The sequence below is a fragment of the Dromiciops gliroides genome, chromosome 5, assembly GCF_019393635.1.
Source record: "Dromiciops gliroides isolate mDroGli1 chromosome 5, mDroGli1.pri, whole genome shotgun sequence".
Classification (NCBI taxonomy): Eukaryota; Metazoa; Chordata; class Mammalia; order Microbiotheria; family Microbiotheriidae; genus Dromiciops; species Dromiciops gliroides.
Genome location: NC_057865.1, coordinates 106684387 through 106707664, shown reverse-complemented (window position 1 = coordinate 106707664; position 23278 = coordinate 106684387). Strand labels below are relative to the sequence as shown.

The 23278-nt window shown below is 40.8% G+C and overlaps 1 protein-coding gene across 1 annotated transcript in view; it reads right to left on the bottom strand.

Moving 5' to 3' along the window:
• LOC122728789 (translation initiation factor IF-2-like) overlaps nucleotides 1–17080 on the bottom strand; it is a 64167-nt gene extending 47087 nt beyond the window's left edge. Inside the window, exons 1-2 of the mRNA XM_043967559.1 lie at nucleotides 16985–17080; nucleotides 15462–16482 (exon numbers count right to left, since the gene is read on the bottom strand). Of these exons, the coding sequence (XP_043823494.1) occupies nucleotides 15462–16482; nucleotides 16985–17080 (1117 nt within the window). The remainder of the gene's footprint in view (nucleotides 1–15461; nucleotides 16483–16984) is intronic.
• Between the last annotated feature and the right edge of the window lie 6198 nt (nucleotides 17081–23278).

Below are 23278 nucleotides of genomic sequence, written 5' to 3'. Positions count from 1 at the left end.
GAACCCAGATGGGTCAGGAGGAGAGAGTGAGGCTGGTGATCTTGCACAGCCCTCCCTCACTTAAATCCAATTCACTGCAAGTCATGACATCACTCCAATGTCATGGTCGTCTTTGAGAATGAAGGACAAACAACTATAACATCCTACAGGCTGGCTGATCTCAGAATGTGGTCCAGAGAAAGAGGAATGAATGAGGCTGGCAGCCCATAGACCCTTTTAAAGGAGGTGGTCCGGGGGCAGCTAGGTGGCACAGTGGATAAAGCCTGGATTCAGGAGTACCTCAGTTCAAATCCAGCCTCAGACACTTGACACTTACTAGCTGTGTGACCCTGGGCAAGTCACAACCCCCATGGCCCTGCAAAAAAAAAAAAAAAGAAACAAAAAAAAAAAGGAGGTGGTCCATGAGGTCAAAACTATTTTCTTAATACTAAGACATTTTACTTTCTAATACAGTAAGTATTGAAAGATATAATCATGGAAACAAAAACTCTTGGGGGGGATCAATAATTTTTTAGTGTATAAAAAGACCTGAGTCAAAAAAATTTGAAAACTACTGCTGTGAATAAAGCCTCTAAGCCAAGGAAAGAAAAATAAGAAGGGAAAAGCACAGTTATTTTGCATGCCAATCATGCACTGTTAGTAATATCATATATTAGCATTAACACTAGTACCTTCCTACACAAATTTCCCAATTATTTATAGACATATGGATATAGATATTGGCTTACTAGTATTCACACCCTTTTGAGGCAATTTATGGTCATAGAATCTTGGGACATACAGAGAAGTGTTAGAGATAACCTAATTCAAATCCCATATTTTACAGATTAGGAAACTAAGGCCCAGAAAGATAAAATCATTCGTCCCAAATCCCCTAGTTACTCACATTTGCAGTACTAGAACCTCAGATTCCTGACATCTAAGTCTAATGCCCTTTCTCCATTCAAGGAGAGGTATAATTATTCCCAATCTACATATGAAGAATCAGGAAAAGAAGTTACAGTGGCTTTCCAGAAACCTACCTAGCAGGCACGGAAGGCAGTCTTCTTTCTCATCTACCAGTTGTACCAAAAGTCATCCATGAAAGATACTCTAGGTATTTCACAGGCTGGTCTCATAATGTTATTATTTATGATATGAAAATCTATATGTACTATAAGTACAATAATGTACTTATAATAGCCTTAATTGACCTCTTATCCAAAGCTTTCTCATTAATTCAGGTGAAGATTTGGGCAATGTAGAACAGGAAAAGGTGAGGCAGATGTTCTGAAGGGTCTTTTGCCCCACCAAAGATTTCCAGACTAAAAATATTTGAGACCAATTTAATAGACTACACTACTTCCATCTGCCACATCAATAGCTTGACTTTGCCTCATGGGAACTACCCCCAAAATTCACATATCATTATTATTGCATTACCAGATACTGAACAATTAATTTCACTTCATGAGTAACTTATCTGACACACTGTGCTATTTCAGCATTCTACTAGATAATCCTTTCTTCAGATCTAAGGTCCAAACCAGCAGCTGTCATGTGAAGTTTGGTCTGTATTGTGCCTCAATACCAAGCTTCAGTTAATTAATTAGTCAATCAGTAAGTATTTATTAAGTACTTACTCTGTGCCAGGCTAGTTTCTCACCAATGTCTACACCATACATGAGTCTTTTTTTTAAGCAAATACAAAAATACCCATCACTGAAGGTCTTTGGGTCTTCAAGTAGAGACTGAATGACCATCAAGTTTTTAGAAGAGAGGACTACTACTCAGGCAAGGTTTTCCACTGAGGCACAGATTAACTCTGAAATCATGCAACAGTTTTTATTAAGGAAGAAGGAAGATGGGCAGCAATGAAATGCTTTATTGCCAGTTAGAAAGACATAAAAATTTTATTTAAAAAAAAAGTCAGAAGAAAAACAGGTAAGCCATAGGGTATGCAGGGCATGCACTCCTACCTTTAAATTCTCTAAGTCTACCACCATCAAGTCTTGACCAGCTTCATCAACTTGGCACTCTCCTTCACAGACTTCTCAGCCTTTTTGTCTCCTACTTCCTCACATCGACCTGTGGTATGAGTCCTTGGTCCACAGTGGAATCCCTATCCACTTCACTTTTTCTACTGCTCTTTGAGGGATCTTGATCTGACTCCCTCCTCAACCTGGATAGCATGATCAGCCACTTCAAAGACTGCCTTCATCCCTCCCATGTCCCACTGACCTTCTACTGGGCCAACATACTACCCTGGATCAACACCATCATTTGTGTTCTCTGCCTTTCCTTCTAACCTTCAAATTTCTAGAGAAATAAGCAAAACTATTAAAAAAAAAAACCTAGCTCCCTACAAATTCAGTTTCAACTGGACCTCAGCCAGTGATTGGCAATGCTTTCATTTCATAGCAGTATCACATCAGCTGTTCCAGACCTTCTCTTACCTCACCCATATCAGTGAGAAGAACAAAGCTATATTTCCTGAATTTCCAGATTTACTCTCATCCCTTCTTGCTACCTATCTTTTCATCTTTCTTCTAGTCTAAAATGAAAAAGTATTCTTCTTTTCCTCTAAGATGTACCTGTGCTCTTGGTCACATCTCTTCTGGACACTTGAGAACCTATTTATCTGCCCTCTTTCCAATAGCTTTTATCCCTTCTTCTTAACAGGCTTCTTCCCTCTGCTCTCCTTCCCCCCTATCTTGAAAAAACTTTCACCTGATCCTGTAGTTCATTTGACCCTGTAGCCTTTCTCCTTCTCTCCCCAGGCCACCATCCATTTATCTCCTTTCTCTTACTGCAAAGTTTCTCAAACAAGAACAGCATTCCATAAAGCGGCAGCAAGGAGAAAAACTTTTGAGGATTTGATATTTAGGCTGCTTGATTAAGTGACAGTATTAATTCTTTGGAGGTAGGGGTGAGAAATAGAAATAACCAAATAACCACATTATAACTAACCACTTTGGACAAGACACTTCCCTCTCTGGGTCTCAGTTTCTCTATCTGCAAAAAGAGGACTTGGTTAGGTGATCTCTAAAGTCCTTTAGAGCATTAGCTTTGACATGGTCTATGTCTGCTCACCTAATTTCTTATTACATGTTATTTTTAATCCATTGGGATAAGACTATGCTCCTAAAAGATCACTGCCAAATTTAAAGGCTGCTTCTTAGTCTCCATTCTCCTTGATTTATCAACTGCATCTCATGGTGATGGCCACCTTTTCCCAAAATGTTCTTCATCTTTTGGCTTCTATTACAGAATATTATAGTCACACTAATGTATTTATAACAACAGAGTAGACATTTTTGGAGGGAAGAAAAGAAAACGAAGCATATAAGCCAACTGTTGGGAAGCACAAAATTATTTTTTAAAAAATCAGGAATAAGCCAGAGATAAAGGGTCTGGATAGTTAAACAAGTCATCAGAGAAAGAGGTTAAGTGAAGAAAGGAGCCCAGAGTCCCAGCTGCCAGGTATCCAATTAGGCAGTAGGCCAGGTGTCCCCACCGGTTGCCTAAGGGGTGTCTGGTCAAAACAAGGAACCAGAACCAGAAAATTCCAAATGATGCTTAATTCTGCAACAGAGTAGAAAAAACAAATAGGAAAAGCATAGCTATCAGGAATGGGATTAGGGTCAGTGGCATAATGGGCAACCATGTGTCAATAACTTTTTTTTAATATCTCAAAAAAGGAAACACATATATACTTTGACCAGTGAGACTGGTCACCCACTCTAAGCACTAAAAACCTTGTCTTGCATCTACACTTTTCTAAGGTTTCCACAGGGCAACTTAGATGTGTTTTTTGGAAGGGGTTCCAAAGTAAGTGGACAGAAGCTATCCAGTCTACAGGAACTGAAATACAAGGACCAGAAAAGGGAGAAAACAGAACCATGTGCTTATATCAAGACTTAATCATACACTCTTAGAATTGGAAAGGACTCTGCAGGTCAACTAGTCCAACCTGTGGCTATACAGGAATCCCCTTTCCAACAAGTTGCTAGCATTTATAGAACACTTTCCGGTTTGCAAAGCACAGTGTATATGTTATCTCATTTGATCCCCCCACAACAACCCTGTGAGGTAAGTGCTATTATTAGCCCCATTCTACAGTTAAGGGAACTGAGGCACATAGCAGTTAAGTGACCTGACCAGGATCATACAGCTAGTGTTTGAATCAGGATTTGAACTCAGGTCTTCCTAACTCTAAGTCTGTACCACCCAACATCCAGTCTCTATTTTTTGTTTGTTTGTTTGTTTGGTGAGGCAATTGGTTTTAAATGACTTGCCCAGGGTCACACAGCTAATAAGTGTCAAGTGTCTGAGGCCGGATTTGAACTCAGGTCCTCCTGACTCCACTCCGCCACCTAGCTGCCCTGTCCAGTCTATTTGAAGACTTCCTTTAATGGGGAACTCACAGCCTTATAAGACAACCCATTCCACTTTTAGATGGGTCTATTTTTTTTCATATATCAAAGTGGAGTTTTTTCTTTATATTAGCCAGAAAACAATTTTACCCAGTATAAATTCCTCCCCTCTCTTCCTCAAATGAGAAGCATTCCAATATCTGAAGAAAATGATCACATTGCCCCCATAAGCCTTTTCTTTGCAAAGTTGTACATGCTCAGCTCCTTCGAATGAGTCCTGTGGACTGTGCTTTTCCAGCCCTACCCCACCCACCCCCACCCTCGGGTTGTCCTTCTCTAGCAGACTCACTCCAGCTTGTTGATCTCTTGCCTCATCTGTGTTGACCAAATCCTCCAGATATAATCTGACCAGTGAGACTGTCACTTCACCCACTCTGAGCACTAACACTGTTTCTTGCATCTGCTTCTGCATTTTTCTGATGCTTCCAGGGATAGGAACCCATCTCAAAGCAGCTTAACTGGAATCTTCAAGAGGGAATGAGTCATTGGTAGCACCTAGTTGAATTGAGGGATGGTGAGGCATAACAGCTTCTAATAAGCAAATTCTGATGCCAAGAGTCCACATAGAAATTCTGGATAACAAGGACTCAACACCCAGGTAAAAATGCTGAGCCAGAACACCAAGACCAAGAAGGACTTTGATACTGAGCCTCAAGCTGTCTCAGCAGGAAATTCTATATATGTATACATACCTACCTCTTGCCTCTAAAGGCAAGAACTAGGTTAAGTGTACAGGCAGGCCTGAATCCAAAAATACAATGGAAAAGTAGATGTAGCTGGGATAATGAGGTATAGGTATATGTGGATACTTTCTGATAGTGATCCTGTCTTTCTACTTTTCAACTTTCTCAGTTTCCTTTACTGATTCCTCCTCCTCCTTCCCCTCCCCTCCTCCTCCTTCCCCTCCCCCTCCCTGCTCCATCCTCCCTCCTCCCCCTCCCCTCTTCCTCCTCCTGTGGTCATTCCCCAAGGTTTAGGCATTCATTCATTTATCCATTCACTCAAACAACATTTATTAAGCTCCTACTATGTGCTACCATGTTCTAAGGGTGGTACAAAGTTTAGATATGACATAATCCCTGCCTCATAGAGCTTACATCCTAGGAGGGGAAAAGGGCACAAGACATTTCATGATAACATTAGTGAAGCTACAAAAGAAAGCATGTGAACAGAGAGGAATCAGGGAAGGCTTCATGGAGATTTGATTTGAACTGTGTTTTAAAGAATGGGTAGGGGGGCAGCTAGATGGTGCAGTGGATAAAGCACTGGCCCTGGATTCAGGAGCACCTGAGTTCAAATCTGACCTCAGACACTTGACACTTACAAGCTGTGTGACCCTGGGTAAGTCACTTAACCCCCATTGCCCCGCCAAAAAAAGAAGAAGAAGAAGAAGAATGGGTAGGAGTTCAATGGGTAGACGAAGAAAAAGAAAATGGGTTTTTTAGGCTTGAACAATATGAGCAAGAGGAGACAGATGTGGGGTGTATTCAAGGGACAAAGATATGGGAGAGTAAAGAGCCAAAAGTCACCTCCCAAGGATTGAATATGAGAGACTGAGTGAATGGCAGTGCCATCAATAGAAAGAATGGAGGAGCAGATTTCGACAGAAAAGCTCGATTTTGAACCTGGTGAGTTTGAAATGTCTTCTAATAGCTGGAGATGTAGGGTTTAGAACTCAGAAGTCAGAAGCAAATTAATAGACCTGAGAGTCATCGGTATAGAACTAGTTGTGAAAGCCAAGGGAAAGAGGATGAAGAGAAAAGGGATAGGGGGCAGCTAGGTGGCGCAGTGGATAAAGCACTGGGCCTGGATTCAAGAGGACCTGAGTTCAAATCCATCTTAGACACTTGACACTTAACCCTCATTGCCCTGCAAAAACAACAAAGAGAAAAGGAATAAAGACAGACCACTGGGGGAAATCAAGGGTAAGAAACATGTATACACAGCTATAACAATGTATTTGGAAGAGAGAAAATAAATGTTGCAAAATGCAAAGAACAAGATTGGCCCGGAAGAAAAGATTAGAAAACACCTCCCCCTCCCTGACACTGGGGGCGGTGGGAGGGGCCACAGGTATAGAAAAAATGTCAAATTTTTGATGTGCTGATTGATTGTGCTGATTTTTTCTCTTCCTCTTTTTCTTTGTTGTTTCTTTTCTAATTCTTTTTTATGAGATGGCTCTGGTGGGGAGGGAGCAAAAAAACATAGGTTATATAAAAACAATAAATCAATAAAAAATTTCAAAGTAAAATAAGGGAAGAGGACAAAAGAGGCATCTGAACCAAAAGAATCATTAAAAGAGCTAGGAAAGGGGCAGCTAGGTGGCACAGTGGATAGAGCACCGGCCCTGGAGTCAGGAGTACCTGAGTTCAAATCTAGCCTCAGACACTTAATGCTTACTAGCTGTGTGACCCTGGGCAAGTCACTTAACCCCAATTGCCTCACTAAAAAAAGAGAGAGAGAGAGAGAGAGAGGGAGGGAGGAAAAAAAAAACTAGTGACAAATCTCTGAAGAAAAAATAACATAAATAGTGTCCAGGGAATAGTCAACAATAGCAAAATATTCCAAGGATTAAGGGAATGAGAAGTGAAAAAAAGCCTGTGGGTTTTACAATTAGCAGTCATCGGTGGCATTTTAAAGAACAATTTCAATACGGTGGTGAAGGCAGAGGCTAAATTTGAAGGACCTAAAGATCAAGTGAGTAGTGAGGAAGAAAACTTCTGAGTACTGACATCTTTTTCAAGAGGTTTTAGCAATAAAGAGGAGGGAGAGATAACACCCACTAGCTAGATGAAGCAGAATAATCAAGAGAAGTCTATTTAAAAATTGGGGATACCTGAGCTCATTTGTAGGTGGATGGGAAAGTGTCACTGAAGAGATAGGAGGGGAAAATGCTGCACTGGAGCATTGAAGGAATATGGATGAAGGCCACAGGCAGTGGGATAATCAACCTTAGTGAAGAAGGATACCTCTGTGATCACAGCATAGGAGAGAATGTACAAGGAAGCAGAGAAGGGGGCAACTAGGTGGCACAGTGGATAGAGCACCAGCCCTGGAGTCAGGAAGACCAGAGTTCAAATCCAACCTCAGACACTTAACACTTACTAGCTGTGTGACCCTAGGCAAGTCACTTAACCCCAATTGCCTCACCAAAAACAAAAACAAAAACAAGGATGCAGAGAAGTCTTGAGGAATGGAAGGCTCTTTAATGCTCCTCTCTTCTCTCTTCACATTTTCCTCCCTGAAGAAATTCTTCTAGTCTTCATTATGATTTCTGTGCTAATGATTTTCTAATCACTATCACCCTGCCAGCATTTTCCAGTTCATTTAAAAAAATTCTAATGCTTATTTCTACTTGGACATCTTGCTATCAAGTCAAACAACATGTCCAAAACCAAAATCATTTTTCCTACCTAAACTCACTCCTCCTAATTTCTCAGTTTCTGTTGATGGCACCACCATTCTGCCAACACCTAGAGAAAAAAACTTGGAAGCCATCTTTGACTCTCTCCTTTACCCCCAACATCTTGTCATTCTTCAAAATTTCTCATATCTATCCCTTGCTCATGTCACCACTTGTTAGTAAAACAGTCTTCTAACTGGTTTTACTAACTCCCAGATCTCTTCCCTTTAATTTATTCCGTACCACATGGTCTATAGGATCTGCCTTAGCTACCATTCTCATTATCTTATCACTTCCCTACTCGATAACCTTTAATTTCCTGTTTCTTATCTTATCAAATCTAAATTCCTCTGGCTTTCAAAGCTGTGGTAACATCAACTGTGCCTTACCTAACAAATTTTATTTCTACTAGTACTTGATATTCAAATGTCCTACTAGATAGGGAATTTTTTTTTTTGAGGCAATGGGTTTAAATGACTTTCCCAGGATCATACAGCTAGTAAATGTCTGAAGCTGGATTTTAACTCAGGTCCTCCTAACTCTAGGGTTGGTGCTCTAGTCACTTAGCCACCTAGCCACCTCTTAGATCAGGAATTCTTAATTTTTAGTGTGCCATGTTAGTCCCTTGGCAGCCTGGTGAAGACTTCACACTAGAAGGAAATACTACATTTCAGTTATAGGGTGGTGGAAACAAAGATGGAATTTTTTCCCAATCAAATTTCTAGTTCCCTTGGGTGATTTGTGGAGTCTAGGTTAAGAATCCCTATAAAAGGGGCAGCTAGGTGGAGTACTGGATAAAGCACCGGCCCTGGATTCAGGAGGACCTGAGTTTAAATCCAGCCTCAGACACTTGGCACTTACTAGCTGTGTGACACTGGGCAAGTCACTTAACCCTCATTGCCCCGTTTAAAAAAAAATCCCTATAAAAGACTGTCAAATTGCACTCTTCCATGAACATGACGTGGTCATTTCCACCTCTATGATTTTACTCATTTTGTTGCTTTTGTTCAGCAAAGTTGCATAGTGGCAATAGAACTGGACTTGGAAGCAGAGTACCTAGGCTCGAATTTCAGCTCTTTTACTGACTACTTATATGATCTTGGGAATGGAAGGGAACAAACACTTATAAGTGCCTACTGTGTGCCAGGCACTATGCTAAGCTCTTTTTTTTTTTCAGGGCAATGAGGGTTAAGTGACTTGCCCAGAGTCACACAGCTAGTGTCAAATGTCTAAGGCTGGATGTGAACACAGGTCCTCCTGAATCCAGGGCCAGTGCTTTATCCACTGTGCCACCTTGCTGCCCCCACTATGCTAAGCTCTTTACAGATATCTCATTTGATAAGTAAATCACAACCTAAGTGAACCTCATTTGTCAAAGGAGGGAATTGGACCAAATGTTCTCTAAGATCCTTTCCAGTACTTTATTCCAGGTCCCTATTACCTTCTTCAGAAAAAGGAAGGAAATGTGGACAGTAAAATGCAGGTAGGGAGAATGTGGATACTAAGATATTATCACAAACAATAGCAAATGCCGTAGTATGCCTAACCTTAGCCCAGCATGTGCCAGAATGGCAGAATTCCTCATTATATCTACTCCCCGTGAGGTATCAGAATGTCAGGTGACTAAACTTCACATCTGTCCAAGGGCAAACCCAGGAGGCTCTATTACAAGATTATTCTTTATTTAAAAAGGGAAGGGAAGGGAAGGGAAGGGAAGAACCAATGTTCATGATAACTCTAAGGTGGATGGTCAGAACTTAGACACAAATTAGATCAACCTGAACAGTGACTCTCCCTGTCTGAGAAAATCAACCTGGAGTAATGATAATTAGAGTAATTATATGTCTCTATCACCGAGGGCAGTGATACAAAACCTATGGCTCTCCAGTCTCTGGAGACATTTAACAATTCCCTACTCAGATTCTCTTCTTGGGATTAAGTGAGGCATTTCCTGACACTCACTGCAACAGCTGCTCCCAAGAGAACAGGAGTGGCAATTCAAAATAAAATCCTCCACACCACACCAGTTATACAACCCTCCCGAACTCCCATGAAAACCAAACAAGCAAAATTTAACACAAAAGATTAATGAGAGCTCAGAAAATCATCTTCAATGATCCCACTACAGCTTTAGCAAAATCAGTCCATCATGGAGAGAGTCGCTAGGTGGCAGGTGCAACCTCTCTAGAACTAGTTTTAAGTAACTGAGGTGATACTGTCTGTGGTTTTACTTATACAAAGTTTCATATACTACTAAAACACACACAAATATTACAAACACCCACCTAAAATTGTTCATCACAAAGAAAGGTCAAATTAAGCAGAAGTAAAAACTACACCATGTTAAGGAAGTTTTTTTTTAATTATGTTCTTTAAATTGCTGATTTTATATTTCCTCAAAGTACTTCTTGAAGCCAAATGCAATCCTAATATAAAAACACTATTGTAATTAATATCTTTATTTTGCTCTGATACCTTTCCAGAGTATGTAAGTGGCCCTGGGCTATGTCCAATGGAACATAAGCCCTGGCAGTTCGTACTGAGCTGGAAAGGCTTTCAGTACAAAGCCTAGTGATGAATAATTACCCAAGAACCAACTTCGCTAAGTTCAGAGAGACCCATCCCCAGGTGACTGCAGGTATTTTTTTTCCCTTTGACTCATAATTCATGATAGCTAGAGGGGCATCAATAAATGGAGTGCTCATACCAATGAACTCAAAAATTAGTATACATATTCGTACTTATATGCCCAAGGTCTGAGAGTAATGGTGAGCTAAAACTTGAACCCAGGTCCTCAGTCTGCAAATCCACTACAACATGAGTATGTTACCATCATACCAAAATTTCCACAATGTTTTCTAGAATAATTTCCTAACCTTAATCCTAAAATGATTATTATTATGCTGATGTTAACATTTTTTCAAATAATACTCATACAGATTATGGGAAAACTATCATCCTTTTAAAACAAAAAGGAGGTCTCCAGTTCCCCCTAGGAAGCCTTAGAATTCCATCATCTAGAACTCAAGAATGCTAATAGTCTCTGTTTCACATATAAAAAACAAACAAATAACCAACCCCTACAAAACATTAATTTAAAGTAAAGAAGTAAATTACCATTCTGTGGTTGATTCACTAACTATTCCCCTTCTCCTATGTACTGTTTCTCCATCTTACCTACCTATAGTCAGCCCCAAAATCTCATTCAAAGAACCATAGAGTTGTGAGGGACTATAGAGATCACCTACTCCCATCCCCTCATTTTACAAATAAGGTCACCTTACCAAACCACAAATCCTTTCACCTACCTATCCACAGCGATTTGGCTTTTGTGCGTATTGAGTCCTCAACTAATGTCCACTAATGATCAGCAAATACAACCAATTATGCCAAAGGCAATACTTCTGTTCCTAAATTACTGTTTTGTTTTATCAACTGGTGGTAGCTACAGTATCTGCACTGAAGGCCATAAGTATCTAACAACAGTTTTGTTGAGTCTTCAAAATGACTTGTTTTCACACATATTTCTCTAAGGTTAAGGACAGATTTTTTAAAAAAAACATTTTTTATTTGTTATTAAAGCCTAATAAAGTCACTTAAAGAACAAACTACTAGTTTAAAAGTGTCAAGACTAATAAGATACTAATCTTCATCAACAAATTGGTTAATAATGGGCAACTGACAACAGGGACTTTAGCAACTTGTCTCTCTGTTTATGGTAACACAAGAAACAAGATACCTGTGTGTTGCAATGTGTCTGGGGAGGGTTTCTATCAGAGAAGCCATGAGAAAAGTAAATACCATGCATGTATAGTCTTTAAAGTGTACAAAGTAACACAGTAACAGCAACACTGTGTGATGATCAACTACAATAGGTGTAGCTCTTCTCAGCAATACAATGAACCAAGACAATGCCAAAAAGACTCATGTTGGAAAATGCTCTCCACATCCAGAAAAAGAACTATGGAGTCTGAATGCAGATGGAAGCATACTATTTTCACTTTTTTTGTTGTTGGTTTTTTCTTTTTTTCTTTCTTGCGGTTTTTCCCTTTTGTTCTGATAGTTCTCTCACAATATGAATAATGTGGAAATATGTTTAACATGATTGTAATATATAACCTAACCAGATTGCTTGCTGACTTCGGGAGGGGGGGAGGGAAGGGAAAAAAGGGAGAAAAAATTGGAACTCAAAAATCTCACAAAAATGAATGTTGAAAACTATCTTTACATGTAATTGGAATAAAATAAAATACTATTAAAATTGTCTACAAAGTACTATCAAATCACACAATATATAATATCTCACATGAGCCTCACAGCAACCTTGGGAGGTACTATAGGTATTAACTGTATTTTATGATTAGAAAACTAAAGCACAAAAAGATTTAGTGACTGGACCATGGTCATAGCTAGTATGTGTCAGAAGCAGGATTTGAATCCTGAACTTCCTGACTTCAAGTCAAATATTACATCTCAGGGGTTCTTAACCTGGGGTCTGTGAACTTGTATATCTAGATCTAGATACACACATGTACAGATATACACATGTGTGTATGTATATGCTGCCCCTTTAGTTATCATGAATTATATACATATATGTATATGCATGCATATATAATATGTATATGTGTATATGTATATAATTCATGACAGCTATGGAGCAGCATGTATATTATATATAGTACTATATATAAAAACAAGTTCACAGACATGTGTGTGTGTGTACTTATATATATATATAAATGTAATTTGTTTCTTTGGTAATACTATTTTATTTATGCATTTAAAAAACATTATCCTGAGAAGGAGACTTCACTAGGCTGTCAAAAGGGTTCATGATACAAAAAAAGGATAAGAACCCCTGCTCTATGCCATGGTAACTCTCTAAATTTTTACTGACTCTCCACATAATGTGGCTTTCTCTTTGTAGATAAGTTATTAAGGGAAGGAGGAAAATGTAAGCGGAGATATGAGCGTATGTCTTTATCAGTCCATACCTTTGTTGAATTAGTTAGCATTTACTGGGCACTTAAGAACCCAACACTGTGTTCCCCAAGGGTGGGGGGAGGATATGAAATGGTTCAAGGTCTAAAGCAAAGCTTCTCAAACTGTGGGTTGAGACCCCACATGGGGTCGCATAACTGAATGTGGGGGTCATGAATAATTTGGCAACAGTAAAAGGTTATGTATACCTCTTTTATATATCTACATAACTGGGGTCATGTAAAAATTTCTTGAGTGAAAAGGGTTCTCCAGTGGAAAAAGTTTAAGAAGCCCTGGTCTAAAGAAACTTAGAATCAATTTGAGGGATTACAGGCAAATAACAAACATGAAGCAGCATATAAGTATTAAATATTAATGGTACTGACTATAAGTTCAATAGAGTTCCACGTGTGGGTTTTTATATGGAAGTACTTTCTTGAATATATATGTGTGTGTGTATTACATATATACACCCATATAGTGGAGGAAATAAAATGGATTCTATATTAGATATCTATTTGTTCCTTCTCATAAAACTCTTGATATGAATATGTAATTTTTACATTCCTCTCAATAAAAAATTATTATCATAGTGGCATTAAGAGCTAAATTAAATACTCCAAAATATCAGACTACATCAGCACCAGACTGTACTCCTTTGTTGGCAAAAGATGAGAGGAATTCTATCTTATGCCCTTAGGCATCTCTTTTAAGCATAAAAAAAGGTCACCTTTCTTAGGGACCCCTTTGGTGAAGCAATCTCCTCCTCAATAAAAAACCATTGCTACAACTTTGCCTAGGTTATCATACCAGGTTTCTAAACCTGAACAATGGCTACCTTCAGGCTGCTTTGCCACTGCTTAACAACTTTGTTTCCCTTCTCATTTCATAAACACTCAAAGTGTGTCCAAATAAAACACTTCCATTGATTTAAATTGACTATGTGGAACTAAGCATGTGGGTTAACATATATAAATATAATGGACTACTATTTTGCTCTAAGAAAGGATATGAAGAATTCAGAGAAACATGGAAAAGTTTAAACTGATGCAAAGTGAAGTAGCAGAAAAAGAAAAATAATATACATGACAGCAATGGAAATGGAAAGAATAAAAAACCTGACATGGTGTAATCATAGTGGCCAAATTTTGGCCCCAGAGGAAAAACTGAGGAATTGAACCTCCTCCCTGCCTTAATTGCCCAGGTGGGGGGAGACTATGGATATGGAGTTTTGGACATACCATCAGACACAGTCATGTATTGGTTAGTTTTGCTTTAATGTTTCTTGTATCTTTGAAAAATGTTCTTAGAAGAAATGGTTCTGGAAAGCCATTCTTATCAAAAGAGATTGATTTTTTAAAAAAAGTTTATTATGGTTCAATGTATGAAAGGGGCAATGAGAAAACCTGTAGAACACTAGCAGTCATTTTACTTGTCTAGGCCTCAGTTGCTCCATCTGTAAAATCAAAAGATTTAACTAGAACTAGATAATCTTTAAGGTCCCTTTCAGATCTAACATTGTGTGCATCATTCTATTCTGTCCTTAGGTCTCAAATTGAAGTGTGATAGTTACTTTAATCCTGTTCTCTTATTTTCCCCATCAAAGCTACCTGCAAGTTCTCTAGCATTGGTCCCTTGAGAGGTGTAGACTGGGATGCATTTTATTGCTCTTTTTGTCCTCTTCTAGGAAGCTGTAGCTTCCCACCTACAGTCAGTTACTTCCGTCTTTCCAATCCCAAAATACCCCAGGACTGACATTAGAAAAAGGTGGTAATGGCAATCATTTACCCTAGAAACATTTCTAAACTGTCAGCTCAGAAACCAATAGGTTCCCTGAGTCCAGAAGGGCCAAATGAATACGAGCGAAATAAAATAAATTCATTTGCCTCTAACAAAAGCCCACCCGCATACTTCTTTATAAAGTATGCCTTTTAATTCCATGCCGATGAAGTTACTAAATTGCTTCTATTATAAAAACAATGCTTATTCCTTTCATGCCCTGACACTTAAGAATCACAATATTTCCACACTCCATTGTACTAATAACGCCTCTTCAAAATAAAAGAAATAGCGATTTCTTTCTCAGAAAAGAGCCATAACCAGAGAGCTTTCTAAGAAGGCGGTTCTTTGTGTACTGTGGCATCTAGGATACAGCTACCCTGTATCTGAGGGCTGCAAGAAATTCAATGTAATTAATAAGACCGCTTGAAATATACATCTTGAACAAGCCTTTCCCGGCAAAGTACCATGAAATATTTCCTATGCCACCATTCATGTGGTCAGGCAATACATTCCCTGGTTCGTTGTGCCTGCACATTTGCAGTATAGGTTGGGCATATTCTGCAGTGAAGCCACGAGACCAGAGGACCTGCCCCTTACCCTACGGGTAACTAGGGTGGGTGGCTTTGCAGACCTTTGGCAAGACTGCTCAGTATCCGGTTTCTTGGCCGTTTTCTTGATTTTTGTCACTGCCTTTATTCGTTGGGCCCAGGGAGAAGGGTTTGGCTGGGGAGTGCATCCCAGGAAAGGCAATGGGTGGCGTGCCGAATAAAGGAAGAGGGGCGGGGAGGGAACCCGAATGCTAAAGCCCACGGTGATCAAACCGGGCCTGGTGGCAGCCCTGGCCGGAAGGGTCTCCCGCCCCGCTTCAGGGTCCTTACCTGCTGCGCAGGAGGCCGGCAGGGTCAGCAGCAGCACCATGAGCCCCGCTAACCACAGCGCGGGGCGGCGGGCGAGGCGCGGGGAAGGCCTGGGGGCCCCCAGCACCGGCACCCAAGCGATGCAGGATCGGGTCTTCCCGTCCATGGCAGAGCCCTCGGAAGTTAGTGCCGCGCCCCCGGCATAGCCCACCGTCCGCTCCTGGGCCCGCCTCGCTCGCCGCACGCCGAGGCGCGCCGGGCGCGCTGGGAGGGATGCTGGCGGGGACACTGAAGGCGAGGAAAGGGGGCCGAGAGCCCAGCGCCCGCTCGCCCGGCCGCCGGCCGCTCCTCCCCCTCCGGGAGGCGCAGCGCAGCTGTCCGGGCAAGGCGCAGAGGAGCCTGGCAGCGGCCGAGGCGGGCCGGCGAGCACCACCTCCAGGCCGGCCTGCGCTCCTGCCTCCGGACGGACGGCTGGCCGCCGGCGGGGAAAGATTCCCGAGCCTGGAAGGCAGGGAGCGAGCAAAGAGAGAGGGACACGGCTGTGGCCGCGGCCGCGGCTCCGGCTGTGGCTGTGGCTGTGGCTGTGGTGGCGGCCGCCCTGGCTGCCCCTTCTCAGCTCTCCATCAGCCCGCGCCTTCGGCTTCTCCCCGCGCCCTGGCCAGGGAGCGGCGGGGGCTGCTTCCCCGCCCCTGTCTGGTCCCGCTCCCCAGGAGACCTGCCCCCGCGGGGACTGCCCGCCTTTCCCAAAGGGGGAGGGAGTGGGTATCCCTGAGAGCGCGCGAGCGCGTGCTCGGAGGAAAAGAGGGGGAGGAAAGGAAGGAGCGGCTGCGGAGGGGACCCCCGATCTTTCACTCGGCGCTCCTGGGCCCCGCCCCCGAAGTCTCCTCCTCCTTCTGCTCCCGGGAGGCCCCCGGGCGAGCGGACCCACCGCTGCAGGGAGGGGCGCGCTGGGAGCCGGGCTGGCGTGGGAGAGAAAAAGGAGGAGGGTGGCCGAGGAGTCGGGGGAGGGGGGTGGGGGGAATCTGGCCAAGGGGGATTTGTGCTGTGGAAAACCCGGCAAGCGAGCACTCCTTGGCTGGAGCGGGAGTCTCGGGCGAAGTGGAAGCAATCCCTCCTGCTTCTCTCTTTTCAGACAAGGTTGATCTTACTTGGTCAGGGGATCCCATCACTGCAGGTCCCTGGGAAGCAAATGGGCCTCTGGAACCCAGGAAGGGAAAGGCAGAAAAGAAAGGGAAGAAACAGAGACAGAGGGAGAAGTTAGGCCCTTCATGGAAGAGAAAGCCATATTGGGGGCAGAGGGGAGGCATGAATACCGAGCTTCAGGATTAGTGTGCCCGAGGGAATGAAGAAAATTTTTAAGGGTAACCAAGTAGCTTTTAGGCCTCAATATTGGGTTCTAGACTGACTTTGTAACCTCACCTAAAACTCTAGTTTTAAACAGGGCTTCCAGCTCTTTCTAGCCTCCTGATATTTTAAAGCTGGCCTGGAAGTGAGTTGGTGAACTAGAGGTAGGGATCCAAAAGGAAGGTGAACGTGGTACCTACTGTTTTCAGATAGCCAGTATTCGACCGTGAACCAGCATTCCCAGTGAGATTCTGACAGGTCTGCAGCTTTTGAAACTGTACCTGATCTCTTTCCATACTGTGATCACCTCTTTTCTGCCACAATTCCCCCCTAACAACCTACAGTATACCCCACTCTTTGGGCAATCATAAGAATTTGGGGAGATGAAGGAAGGAATAAGGGATCCAACTGTAGTTACAAGCAGCCTGGTAGCTGAGATAACTGAAAGTTGAGTAGGGGCACCCTTAATGCCCCAACATTTCTGCATTTTAGTACCCCCTCTTGTTGCATAAAACCTGAGTGAGCTCTGAAATCTCATGTATACCTATCAGAATAATACATTTTGTTGATCAGATTAATGTAATTTTCATTTGCATCTATGTCCAATAAACGTGGGTTCAGCAGACTTGAGTTTTTTGAGTGCCAGGTCAGTCACTTAGTAGCTATGTGACCTTTGGCAAGCTTCTACCTCTTTGAAATGTTTTCTCCTGTGTAAAATGATTGCATTGGATATAATGATCACTGGGGTCCCTTCCAGATCCAGCATCCTGGGATTCTTATACCCATAGCAAACATGCATTGCTTGCTACAGGACACCACTTCTTTTTCTTCTGTAACTTTCATTTTTATTTCTTTCATTTAAGAAACATCTATTTTCATTCCCACCTTCCCCACTGAAAAGAAAAAAGAAAAAAAAAAAACTCTTGTAAAAAATATGCAGTCAAAAAAAATTCTCACATTGGCCATATGAAAAAATAGGCTTATCCTGTATCTTGAATCCATCATCTCTTTATCAGGGGATGGGGTAGCATGCTTTAACATCTGTCCTCTGGAATTGTGATTGGTCATTTCATTTATCAGAATTCTTAAGTCTTTCATTGCCTTTACTGTATAATTTTTTTGGTTCTGATTCTGTTTATCTCTCATGCATCAATTCATTTCTCCTACTTCTCACCAAAATGACCTCTAATCTTCCCTCCCTCCTCTGAACTCAGGATTTATTGTCCATGCCATTGACTGAACAATTAATCAGCTACTGCCTCCTGCTATTTCTTGCCTTGAGGTCTTGGATTGTTATTTCATTTTTCATATTTATGACTCATTTCCCTAATTCGATTTTAAAATTTCAGTGTCAAGGATCATATCATATATCTTTTTATAGCCAAGTGTCACTTAGCTTACAATAAACTTCTGATGCCAATATGTGGCAAATTTCAGATATATAGTATACTCCCAAAATGAGAGCTTTCAGGAAAGAAAAAAATAGTTATGATATGCTATGGAGATTATAGGGTTCACTCAGGTTATATAAACCAGACTTGAAGGAACATATAGCCTGCATTTAGACCATTTAGATTTGGGGGGAAAAATACAAAATAGGCCTGAATGGCTTTCTTTTTCTCACTTCTTTCAACAAAAACGAAGTATTTGCTTTCTCATCAATGAAGGGAGAGACTCAGGTAAAGTTCAAAATCACAACTTCCAAGTCTGCAAGTCTTCAACTAACAGGATTCTGTGTTTGCCTGGATCTCACAGACTGTGCTTTAGAGTCCGTGTTCCACCTTTCTAGTGCCATGAACCCCTTTGTCAGCCTGGGGAGGCCTTATCAAAATAATCTTTTGTTAAATATGTAAAATTAAATGATAGGATTAGACATGAAATTAATTATATAGAAATAATTTTGAGAATTTTTTAAAACAAAAAGAATTTCCCAGACCCCAGTCCTTTGCTCTAGTGATAAAAGGATGGTGAGGGAGAAACCTCGGTGGAAAGCCCAGCTGGTATCACTATGAAGAGGAAACAAAATTATTGCTTTTTGCAATAATTAGATTACTTAACTCTAGAGAACCAGCTTAAAATTAATTCAAACAATAATTTCAGCAAAGTTACAGGATATAAAATAAATCTACATAAATCAGCATTTCAGTATATTACAACAAAAAGTATTTCAACTGTCAGTGCTCAGAACACTTCACCCCAATGCCTTGGCATTGCACTGAAATGCTACAGACAGGTGGTTTTATGGGGCTGGGAGAGGACTAAAAGTACCTTCAGGGAAGGTGGCATACTTCCACACATGTAGGAGGATGAATGGAGTTGGGACTTGGTTCTCCTGATTTGTTTCACTGCTCCTTCAAGCACATTAAAACATGCTGCCTCTAAAATTAGGATGAAAGCTGTGACAACCCTGCAGACATTCTGGAGAGCTAGCCAGGATCTTGCAGTCAACCTGAAGAAACTACCTTGAAAGGACCAAAAGTCAGTCCCCTCATAAACTTGCTGATATAAAAGGCAATTTAAGAATTGTGTAACCACACTATTGTGCTATAAGAAATGATGAGCAGGATGCTCTCAGAAAAACCTGGAAAGACTTACATAAGCTGATGCAAAGTGAAATATACTCTGTACAAAGTAACAACAATTGTGTAAGATGATCAGCTGTGAATGACTTGGGTATTCTCAGCAATTCAGTGATCCAAAACCACTCTGAAGGGCTTATGATAAAAAATGCTATCCATCCCCAGAGAAATAATTGATGGTGTCTGAATACAGATTGAAGCATAATTTTTTTTACTTTATTTTTCTTGAGTTTTTTTTGTTTGTTTTCTTTCACAACCTAATATGGAAATGTTTTGCATAACTACACATACATAACTTATATTGAATTGCTTGTCTTCTTAAGGGGGGAGGGGGGGAGGAAGAGAATTCAGAACAGTTTTTTAAATGAATGTGAAAATTGTTTTTACATGTAATTGGGGAAAAATAAAATTCTAAATTAAGAAACAAAAATTAAGAATTGTGTAACCTGAATAAATTCCATACATGCAAGGATTCAAGGAGTCAGTGTCATTTGAGGGCAGAACTCCTGTTGCCCACTAGGAGATGAGCACAACTAAATCTCTGCAGAAACCGGTGCTGGAGACCTAGACAACAATCAGCTAATGAGGACATGTTTTCTAGGTGGTGCAGCATATCACACCTTTTTTTTTTTCTTTTCATTGGGATCTCATACTGGGGGCATGCCAATTTAACAGGTTATTGTGACCATAATGAACATTCAATCATGTTTAATAAGCTAGAGATAGATGCATAGGTCAGACAATTTGGTGTGGTAGAAAGAGCCCTGGACGCGAAATCATGACCTATGGTCAAATCCACCAGTGTGGGACTGAACCTCTCCAAGTCTTATTTCCTCTTCTCTAATGTGGGAATAATAATATTTACACTACTGATTGGGTATGATAGCTATGACTAGAAAAGCTAAGGACATTCCTTATAGCAGAGTTCTCTGCCTCCAGCCTCAATAATTGACTATGTTTAGTGAATAAAAATGGCCAGATTTGGAGTCAGAAAGCCCAGGTTCAGTTCCTAACTTGGCTAATTATCACCTGTGTGACCTTAAGTAAATATTTAACCTTTCTGGGCCTCAATTTCTTCATCTGTAGAATGAAGAGGTGAGTCTAAGGGACTCTAAGGTCCCTTCCAGTTCTAAAACTATGATTCTAAGACTCTTTTCCTATGTCATATAAGTAATACCCCTGCTATATACCTAACTTGTTTCTGTTCTGTTCTGCCTATTTATTTATTCATTCATTCATTCATTCATTTATTGTAGGGCAACGAGGGTTAAGTGACTTGCCCAGGATCACACATCTAGTCAAATGTCTGAGGCAGGATTTGAACTCAGGTCCTCCTGAATCCAGAGCCGGTGCTTTATCCATTGTACCACCTAGCTGCCCCCTAACTTGTTTCATTGTGATCTGGAAACATGGGAGCTTAGGGCAAACGACTTTATGGGATATAGTTGGGTCAAAGAAAAAACTTAGAAATGGGCAATAATAGGATTGGTTATATTGTGTAAATGATGTTAACCACCCCCTCCCAAAAACTAAACAAAAACAACCCAAGTCCAAAACTAGTTGGGCAGTACTCCTGAAGCACAGAAAGAATTCTCATTAGGCTAACTCAGAAGCAATAGTAGTTATTCTTTGTAGCACCCTAGTGCCTGACATTAAAACTCAAATGTTAAAATCTAGTCTCTGACTCTTGAGCAGCTAAGTGTTTTAGGGTATAGTGCTGGGCCCAGAGTCAGGAAGATTGGAGTTAATAGCCAGCCTTAGATCCATACTAGCTGTGTGACCCTGGGTGAGTCATTTAACCCTTGTCTACCTTTTTCCTCAACTTTCTTTTTTTCAGGGCAGTAAGGGTTAAGTGACTCGCTCAGGTTCACACAGCTAGTAAGAGTCAAGTGTCTGAGGCTGGATTTGAACTCAGGTCCTCCTGAATCCAGGGCCAGTGCTTTATCCACTGCACCACCTAGCTACCCCTTCCTCAACTTTCTTGTCTGCTGCCTTCTCATTTCAGCATTATAAATATATGTGGCTGGGGGTTCAAATCTGGCCTCAGACACTTGACACTTACTAGCTGTGTGACCCTGGGCAAGTCACTTAACCCTCATTGCCCCACAAAAGAACAAAAATACAATATGTGTGTGTGTGGGTGTGTGTGTATGTACACAGACACACACACACATATATATGAACTGGAACTAACTTTTGATATGTCTTGATTGGGAAGGGGGACAGAGTGGGAATGAAGATTGTATGAACCAAGCTAATAACTTGTCCACTACAAGTGACAGCACAAGGAGCAGATCTTCAAGGTATGCCCCATAAATATTATTCATCACTGCTCTGTCTCAAGAATATTCCAAAATGCCATCTTGAGGATAACATTAGCATGGTCAAAAGATTAGTAAATGCTAATCATTCAACAGGGAAATAAATGTATTAAGTTTATTGAACCAAAACACTTTACAGAAATTGAAGATACGGGCTTTGAGTTTATATAGCTTCAAATGTTAAGGAACACATTGCACAAGTCGACTTTTTAAATATGTTTTTATTGATGTATTGTTTTTTTACATCATCATATTTATCCCCAGTATCCCTCCCACTCCCAGAGAACCATCCCACATAACAAATTGTATTTTTAAAAGAAAAAAAAAAGACGAGGAGAAAATTAGCACAGATTGATTTATATAATACTTGGGATTGTTGTGAGAAGTTAGGTCACATTACTCTCTACACATATGCAACCCCATATAAAATTTCATGATTTAATAAGTAAAATTTACATAGCACTTTAAGGTTTGCAAAGCACTTTATTCTTGTTGTCTCATTTAATCCACACAACAACCCTATGAGGTAGGTGCCTCATTATTAGCCCCATTTGACAGATAGAGAAACTGAGGCTGAGAGAGTTGAAGTGACTTGTCTAGGATCCCACTTATTAAAGTGTCTGAGGTAGGATTCCACTTCAGGTCTTCCTGACTTGTCCAGTGCCCTATTCATGGGATAACTGGAAATCACCTCAACAGTCATCTAAGCTTATGCAACCCTCTCATTTTAGGGACGAGGCCAAAAAAGTTAACTTACCTATGATCACAGAGGTAAGTGACAGAATCTGACCCCCATCCCTGCTTTTACCCCTACTCTACCACACTGCCTCCCCTCATTGGCCAAATTTAAAGTAAAAATAGTGGATCTAAATTGTGGGCTTATTCCTTGATTTGTATTACTATGTAGTAATTTCTTTTTCTTTTTCTATGGCAGAAAATGTTTACACTAAATAAAGGTCAATTGTTGCAGCCTCTCAGCTAGCACAAGTCACATTAGCTTGCCTAGCAATGCAGACAATCAAACTCATAATAATTAACCTAAAGTTTAGAATTGGGGGCTGTGGCTATGATCCAGTACCAAGCTGGTACTATACAAAGTCTCATTTCTGGGTAACTGGGCTATTCTGATGATTCCAAATGCACAGCAACTATTTGGGAATGCACGTTGCAGAACAGCTACTCCCTATCAATTGATTAACAACAGGGAGCAAAGAAAAAACACATTACAAAATTTAAAGCTGTGAAAATAGGATTTTGAGGGACCTCAGGTAGGTACTCCATATGTTTACTTATAATGTCAAGGCAGCAATTTAAATACTTAAAACCAGGTTAATATATTCCTTTCCTTCCATCCCAGCTAAGTCTGTATTCCAGATATATTTGGTGATTACTTTTTACAACATACTTGGTGTTTACCTGTCTCTTTATACCTTTAGGCGGTACCATCCCCTACCTCCTAACAACAAAGATAAAAGGAAACATGCTAAGTATGATAGAACAGAGAGGAAACCTTTGATCTGAGAAATCTGAATTAATGCCAAAAAATATGTGGCTTAAAAAAAACAGATTATAGCAAATCTGTTAAGTGGTTCCA